Raw genomic sequence first — 8,359 nt, 5'->3', positions numbered from 1 at the left:
ATATTTATTTATTTATTTAATTGAAGAAATGGTTTTAATGTTTTTCCCCCATCTACCTGCTTCCTCCCACCTCCCCCCTACCCTTTGGTAACCACTAGTTAATGAATTCTAAGTTATATTCTTTTTTCACTCTATCCCAGACAAATATACAAAGCCAAAAAATCGTATTTTATAAATAAAGTTTTATTTTTCTCTTAAGAAAAACTTAACATCAGCAGAGTGTCTTAGCAGAATAAGTAGAAAATTTAATGACAGATCATAGTATAAATCAGCATACTTGTAATATTGAAAGAAGTTTGTAAACACTCTTCCCCGAAGATATTTTAAGGGGGAGGAAGGAGACTAATTTATAATTTTTTTAACGAGTGAACTATAGATTCTGCCCTGTCTGTACTCAATAAACAAAGGTGGGGACCTTTCTCGATAACTGTTACTTTGCAGCTAACACAAAAAGGAGCCTTTTCGTTTGACTGTTTAGAGGGTCATATCTTGGGATAGTAAGATTAGGTGCACTGTGCTTGGATGGTTCTCTTACTGTCTCTCCGTTTTGCTCCGTTCCAGGGCACTTTGGATGTGGGGCTGATAGACTCCGTGTGCGCCTCCGACAGCCCCGATAGGTGAGCCGGGATGTGACTCTTAACAAAAGTAATAGTTACCTGCACGCGATCTCTCTGCTTCCGGGTCGCTTTCCTCCTCACTGGGCTGTGAAATGGTTCTAGGCTGTGTGTTCCCACCTGGTCAGCCCCAGCAATCCAGAGTCTGCGTTCTTGGTACCCAGTTTTATATCCTCTGAAAGTCTTCCTCTCTAGGTCTCTTCAGAGTGTGGGGGAAGACAGTGGAAACCTAATTTAGATCATCAATTAAAAAAGAAAACGCACATATAAGAGAAATATTCTTCATTTGCATTCAGGACAAGCTCAGAATTCATACAGGAGGAAAATGCCCGTTTAGGAAAACAGTATTCCAAGAAGTGTATAATTCACCTCTCTAAAGTTATTAATGAATTCAAAAAAGATTTTGATGGCAGTTTATATGTAGAGTATTAATAAATTAAACTGCAAACATTTATTTTCCTTTACATTTCTACCTTATCTGTGCTCTTAAGATAGCGTGCTTTTAGTTTTGTTTTTCGAAGGCCAATCATCTTTGGAGATGGTCTCAGGAGCCTTTGCATCCAGTGATCTTTGTATCATCTCAATTTTTCTTTGCTGCTTTTGAATTATGAGTAAGAATCAAATTGGCTCTTGCCTTCGGTAACAGCTTTAGAAAGTGAATAAAAATGTTCTGATTCACATCAAAACTAGCGTCCACTCGGCAGCATTAGAGTCTGGAGTCTCGTTGTCACCACGCTGTTGACGAAGGCTCTTCTGAACCACAGGTCCTTTGCTTCTGCACTGTCTGATACCCAGCTTGGGGACCTTTAGCACGTGTGTGTCATGTCAGTAGTGAAGCCCAGATTCTTGTTCTGATGGTCACAGCCCTACCTCAACTCTGTCTTCTGAACCCTTTCACTCCAGCAGGTGCACGTGTGATGACCGTTCCGTAGAACTTTCCGGCCCTGCTCAGGCCTTCTCTCTCAACTGCCTACCTTTCTCCCTTCTCAACGATAGAAAAATCTTATTTTTAAGGAGCGCCTATCTTCCCCTGTCTTCCACAGTCGTGTTGATCTTTTCCTTGAACTTGGAGCACTTAACTGCAGTGAGCATTTGAAAATTTGCGAGAAATTACTGATAGTATCTGGCTTAAGTGGTTAGATAGGCGATGAGGATGAGCAAGGGCCCATGAGAAACTCGGGGCATTCTTTGTCAGACCAAAAAAAAAAAAATGAGGGGCAAAATAAATTTCCATTATTATGTTATCCCCGACTGGGAGGTGTGCCCTTCCAGAGTGCTTTGAAAACGTGGCCCCAGGTGGCTGTTTGTACCAGGAATAATCAAGTGCATGATAGTCCACTTACACCTATTTACTGATCTCCTTCTGTTACTGGTGTCTGACATTTCATTACTGACCCGCAGAAATGTTATCCGAGGCAGTACCCAGAGGCAGAGAGGAATTTACTTTGGAGAGGCATCAAGACAGAATTTTCCCCACCGTCACCTTATTTCGCCTTCCCGGAACCGAGTTTCATCTGGAAAGTTTTGCACGAACAAATATTTTCCCTTCCAGGGCCTTCAAAATTGCGTCGCTCCAAGTTTAAAGGTTAACGATGCATAAAATAAACCCTGCAGAAACGAGCAAGGTTCCCCCCACCGTCAGATACAAAGAGCACTGTGCTTTTTATCCCTGTGACCTGTAAGCCAGGGGAAAGGCATTCGGTCGGTCTTGGTTCAAACAGAGGTGATGCTGAGGTAGAGCTGAGGCTTTGCTTCCTTTCGCCCTGTCGCTCAGACCCAACTCCTTTGTGATTATCACGGCCAACCGGGTGCTCCATTGCAACGCCGACACGCCGGAGGAGATGCACCACTGGATAACGCTGCTGCAGAGATCCAAGGGCGACACCAGGGTGGAGGGCCAGGAGTTCATCGTGAGAGGTACTTGCCGCCCACGCGTCTCTCTCTTTGCCGTCCCGTGGAGTCCCGCTTTCATTTGCCTGGATACCTGCGGTGTTTCCACTTGGAGCCGCTTTTTCAAGTGATTTTGACTCTCGAGGTTGCTAAAATTGAATAGGTGATCGCGGTCATTTCTGGCCAGTCTTCAGGAATCCGACCCATTTGCAAGCATCATGCAGGTTATTCCCTGCTCTTCCTAGCTCTCAGCTCACGTGGAATCTCTCTCCCCAGGGTGGCTGCACAAGGAAGTCAAAAACAGCCCAAAGGCGTCTTCGCTCAAACTGAAAAAGCGGTGGTTTGTGCTCACCCACAATTCCCTGGATTACTACAAGAGCTCAGAGAAGAGTGCGCTGAAGTTGGGCACCCTGGTCCTCAATAGCCTCTGCTCGGTTGTCCCTCCGGACGAGAAGATTTTCAAAGAGACAGGTAACCAGGGCAGCGTGCCCAGGGCTCCCTGGCCCGGGACGTCATGCGTCCTGTGTTAAGAGTTCTCGGTCTGCTCACAGCAAAGGGATGAGGTTTCTATCTACATACCTGCCCTTTTTCCCCTCAAAAAGCAGCTCTTTTCTGCGTGGTTTATCTTCTGAGGCTGTGCGTGGTCAGCTGTAGGGACACTTAGTATTTGAGCCAGAGTAAGGAGGCCTGGATTTACTGAATTGCAGGAAGAGTCTTCCAAGGACGATAACATGTAAACGTTGTCCCACAGGAAGCTTTGTTTTCATATGCTCTAGTTTCGTCTGTGTCATTATTATGCCACGAGGGTCGTAATGCGACCTAAAAAAGATAAATCCGTCAGTGAACGTAACTTAGTGCAATAAAAGCAGTCCTGTATGTAAGCTTAGTTTGTTTGTTTCTTTCAGTATTATAAAAAATGTTTCTAGATGGTTTTGATTTTCATTGCTAGTCATGATTTTGTGCTTTTTAAATGTAACTATACTATTCAAAAAAATATTTGTGTTTCGTATACTTACTTCGTTTCAAATTACAGCTTATTTCTGAACACACATACTGCTTGCTTAGTTTTAAGTGTTTTCTTTCCAATGGGAGTCTAAGGAAGGGACGGGAGAAACGGGAAGGGAGGAGGCGAGTCGGAAATCTTCCAGAAGTTTCCGCTCTTGTTCCAGAGTTTTGAAAGGGTCTCTAGTTTGTGCCTGTCTTTCTTCCAGAGCAAAGGTTTGCAATTAATATATTTAGTTCTGGGCTTATTGTTTTATGTTTGTCGTCTTCTCTCAACTATAAATGACTCTTGTCTTTTGGATACCGAGATACCCGGCACAGGGCGAGGGACATGTACAGATTCAGCAAGTATTTGCTAAATTAAGTAATTAAAGGGGCTCAGGTGGAGATGACACAGGCTTCTAACGGGGCTGGCTTCCTGGGACTCTGGTGCAAGAGCGTCACGTCACGGTGGTCACAGAGGCTGACACTGATGTGTGCGCGATGCTCTGTCGCAGGCTACTGGAACGTCACCGTGTACGGACGGAAGCACTGCTATCGGCTGTACACCAAGCTGCTCAACGAGGCCACCAGGTGGTCCAGCGCCATCCAAAATGTGACAGACACCAAGGCCCCGATCGACACCCCCACCCAGCAGCTGATTCAAGACATCAAGGTAAGGTGGCTCTGAGCTCATCAGGGTGGTTCAGAGCAGCTCACAGATCCTCACCCCTGGAACATCAAGACGTCAACGTTAGGCTGTTTTTTTCTGTGATCAAAACGAACTGTTGGTAAATTTTGTGTTTGTGTATTCCTGCTTTTAGGAATCGTAATACAAGATTTTAAGTGAAATTTTACATTGGAAATAGCTCGTCTCTTAGAAGGTTTCACTGTTGCCGCTTGAGGCAAACCCAGTTGTTGGACTCATCGGGCAGAGGGATACTGGTCTGCGGTGTGGAGTTAGGGCCCCCCATCAGAGGGACATGGTGTGATCTGTGACCATGTAGTTTCTAGACTGCACAAGCAGAGTCACAAAGAGCCCAGACTAGTCTAGAAAATTTGGAAAGTGTACCAGGTGCCACCAAATGCACAGATGCTCCCAAGTCTCTGGACCAGCACAGACCATGTTAACTTGTAACGTCCTGTTTATAAAGTCGAGTTGCTCAGTAAGTGTGTGTTGAATGAGTGAACACGCGTGCTTGAGGATTACTGCACTCGTGTTCCAGGCGTGGAAACAGACACGCGGGAGAACCTGGTTGCATTGCTCATCTACCCGGTGTGTCCTTGGTGTAGGACCAGGTCCGGGGGTTATTTATACTGCTGTTCCTCCAAGTTATCCGTCAGGTAGACTCCCAATACACAGGAGGGAGCTGGAGCTGTGCCGGGGAAGATGCCAGAACGATAGTGAGACAGGAAATTAGATAAGTGGATCCAGGAGGCAAACTCTGCCTTGGCAGAGGTGGGAGAGGGTCTCATTTGTCGGTCATGTGTAATTTCCTACCAAAGTCAAGTTGGCCTCTTGATACCAAAGTCGTATATTTTCTAGGTATTTGAAGGTAAATTCCACCAAGTCAGTTACTCTCCAAAACTGCAAAGCTTTTGCATGGAACTCAGGATGCTGGATGTAATTTTATTTCTAGCCTTAAAAATATATTTTTCGAAACTTTTTTTTTTTTTTTTTTGAGAAAGGAGTGAAAACACGTATCAGCCAAACTTTTTCTTCCAAGTTCTATCTATTCTCTATATTTTAATCATTGAATTGTCAATTAGGGAGTAATAGTTTTCCAAATATGAAACAACGCTTTTTAAGAAATTAGACAAACTGTACAAATTAAGTCTATACAAAATTTTTTAATTAAAAGTTTTTTTTCTGGCTTTCAGAGGTGTTATTGAAAAAGTTTTATAGTAGAAATGAAATTACCAGGATAGAATGATTCATCGTCTCTGTTCCAACTTTCCTGTTTATTTAAAGTTCTAAATTTAAAGTAACTTTGGCCTTTTTGCATCCCAAATTGACATTTCAGGAGCATAAATACGTGATGAATTTCAGCGAGAGGATCTCTTAAACATCAGGAGTGAAAGAGAAGGCAGATGCATAGAAGGGACAGTCTTGCTAATAGCCACGTTAACGTTTGTGGTTTTCAGGTATAGCGAGACTGAAGAAGGCAAATTAAAAGAGCTAGCAAAAGTACTTTAAATGAATTAATCAGTAAAGGTACATGGCTCGGCTGCATGATTAATGGCTAAATGATTAGCAAGAGAACTTTATTTCTATTTTTTTAGTATATATAATTTCAGGGGCAAAACTTTTAAATAACAGGAAAATATCTGCACATCACACGAAGAGAGTGAGCTGTGTAAAAATAACATATGATTGTGATTTGCCTTCGGTCTGCGGCCGTGCCACCCCGAACAAGCCCGATCCCGTGTGATCTCGGAAGCTAAGCAGGGTCGGGCCTGGTTAGTACTTGGATGGGAGACCACCTAGGAAGACCAGGTGCTGTAGGTGTAAAAATTTAAAAAATAAGGGATTGTAAGCTGACAAGGTTCTTGCAATCTATGAGGTCAACCAAGGGTTGCCTCGCCTAAAAAAAAAAAAAATTGTGATTTGTCTTTAGACGCAGATTGTGGGTCTCTTCACACTTGAAATTGTTAATGCTACATTCCTACTACCATCCCTAGGCTCATGGGTGTGTTTAGACTCTTTCTGGGTATCCGGATGTTTCAGACTTGAAAAATATCCATGCTTGTGAGACTGCAGAGGCACCTATGTCTGACGACGCGTGCGCTCGCTCTCACGGCCCCTCTGTTTTCAAGGAGAACTGCCTGAACTCGGCCGTGGTGGAGCAGATTTACAAGCGGAACCCCATCCTCCGCCACACCCACCACCCGCTGCACTCCCCGCTCCTGCCCCTGCCCTACGGGGACATCAGCCTCAACCGTAAGTGCCAGACTCTGCCCGGCCTCGCAGCCCTGTGGCTTTGCTTTCCCGAGCATATGGCAAGGCATTCATTTTAACTCAAGGACTCCCGGTCATCACAGATGGGAGGAAAGGCGTGAAACAGGTTCGTTACCAAAGCAGGGGTTTCAAGGGTTCGTTGTCGTGAGGCGAGGGTTGTGGTACTCAGAGAAGAATTTCTGAGGGAGTCAGAAAACGCCGGCACTGCACGCAGAGCAGCCTGAACCAGGCCCTGGACACTCCCGTGGTCCAAATACGGAGCCTGCCCAGCAGCAGGCCGACTTTTAAGCAAGTATTTTGTGCAGTAAAATAGTCCAGTTACGTAACAACACAGTGTAACTCGCACATCTCGTGTTTTGCAGCTTTGTCCGGCTGGTTCAAAGGTACAGGGCACGTGGTGGCCACCGTGTCATGACGTAGCTGTCTGTCCCCATTGTCTGCTGCTTAGATGGTACCTTCACCAAACCCCTCATGTAACTTTCTGTGTTGGTCTTGCTTTTCCTCAGTGCTCAAGGACAAAGGCTACACCACCCTTCAGGACGAAGCCATCAAGATCTTCAATTCGCTCCAGCAGCTAGAGTCCATGTCTGACCCCACTCCCATAATCCAGGGCATCCTACAGACGGGGCACGACCTCCGGCCCCTGCGAGACGAGCTGTACTGCCAGCTCATCAAGCAGACCAACAAAGTGCCGTGTCCGGGCAGCGCGGGCAACCTGTACAGCTGGCAGATCCTGACGTGCCTGAGCTGCACCTTCCTGCCGAGCCGGGGGATTCTCAAGTACCTCAAGTTCCACCTGAAAAGGTACGTGAGGAAGGCAGATTCCATGTGATCTCACTTATGTGTGGAACCTAAAAAACAGGATAAGCAAAAACAGAAACAGGCTGATAGATACAGAGAACAAGCTGACGGTTGCCAGATAGGAGAGAAGTTGCAGGGCTGGGTGGGAAGGGGAAGGGATTGAGAAGTACACACTGGCGGTTATTAAACAGTCACAAGGATATAAAGGAGTCAATGATATTGTGAGAACTTTGGGTACTAGATGTATCAGGGGGATCACTTTGTTATGTAAATGTCTAACCACCAGGCTGTACGCTTGAAACTAATATCATATTGAGTATCTACTATAATGGGGGAAAAAAAAAGTATAAGATGGCCTGCACAGAGCTATTCGCACAAGGGAGGTGATGGATTGTAGTTCAAATAAAGAGAGTCTTGACTAGGAGATTCCTTAAGTAGGTCAGGCATCTAGACTAGAAGATTCCTTGAGGGGGTCAGGCTTACAGAATGCGTGGAGAAATATATTTTGCTCTCACTGAGCCACAGAAGGCTATTTCAGGGACCAGGTCACTTTCAGTGTAGTGCCCTAAGTGTAGGACATGGGATACATTTAATTACCACGACCCTATATAAATAGGAAAAAAAAAAAAACAACGCCAAAGCTTAGATATTTACTTGGATCAAATAGAAACAACTTGATTCGGATTAACTATGGAACAGCGGCCTGAGGCTTGACTCTTTCCAGTGGAGCCGCACTGCAGAGGGGGCCTGGCAGCAGAAGCTGCTCCCAGTCAAACATCGGCTCTTTGGGGTGTTTTCTGGTATTTAAAGTAAACCGGGGCCCCTGCTGGGGAGCGGCTGGTGTTTGCTCCATTCACCGCCAGGCCCCTGCCCACCTCGAGGAAGCAGCCCAGCTGCCCGCCACCCTCCGTCCAGCAAGTAACAGTTTCGTGTTTGTCTCCTAGGATACGGGAACAGTTTCCAGGAACCGAGATGGAAAAATACTCCCTCTTCATTTACGAATCTCTTAAGAAAACCAAATGCAGAGAATTCGTGCCTTCCCGAGACGAAATCGAAGCTCTGATCCACAGGCAGGAAATGACGTCCATGGTGTATTGCCACGGCGGAGGCTCCT

The 8,359-nt window shown here is 45.4% G+C and overlaps 1 protein-coding gene and 1 pseudogene across 1 annotated transcript in view; both read left to right on the top strand.

Annotated features, from left to right (window-relative positions):
* Positions 1–8,359, top strand: part of MYO10 (myosin X) — a 207,480-nt gene that overhangs the window by 189,236 nt on the left and 9,885 nt on the right. Inside the window, exons 31-37 of the mRNA XM_011356464.2 lie at positions 508–617; positions 2,389–2,531; positions 2,781–2,975; positions 4,004–4,161; positions 6,303–6,426; positions 6,951–7,248; positions 8,190–8,353. Of these exons, the coding sequence (XP_011354766.1) occupies positions 508–617; positions 2,389–2,531; positions 2,781–2,975; positions 4,004–4,161; positions 6,303–6,426; positions 6,951–7,248; positions 8,190–8,353 (1,192 nt within the window). The remainder of the gene's footprint in view (positions 1–507; positions 618–2,388; positions 2,532–2,780; positions 2,976–4,003; positions 4,162–6,302; positions 6,427–6,950; positions 7,249–8,189; positions 8,354–8,359) is intronic.
* On the top strand, positions 5,876–5,994 carry LOC111737504 (annotated as a pseudogene).

The sequence above is a fragment of the Pteropus vampyrus genome, unplaced genomic scaffold (assembly GCF_000151845.1).
Source record: "Pteropus vampyrus isolate Shadow unplaced genomic scaffold, Pvam_2.0 Scaffold27, whole genome shotgun sequence".
Taxonomy (NCBI): Eukaryota; Metazoa; Chordata; class Mammalia; order Chiroptera; family Pteropodidae; genus Pteropus; species Pteropus vampyrus.
This window is presented reverse-complemented; position numbering and strand designations above follow the sequence as displayed.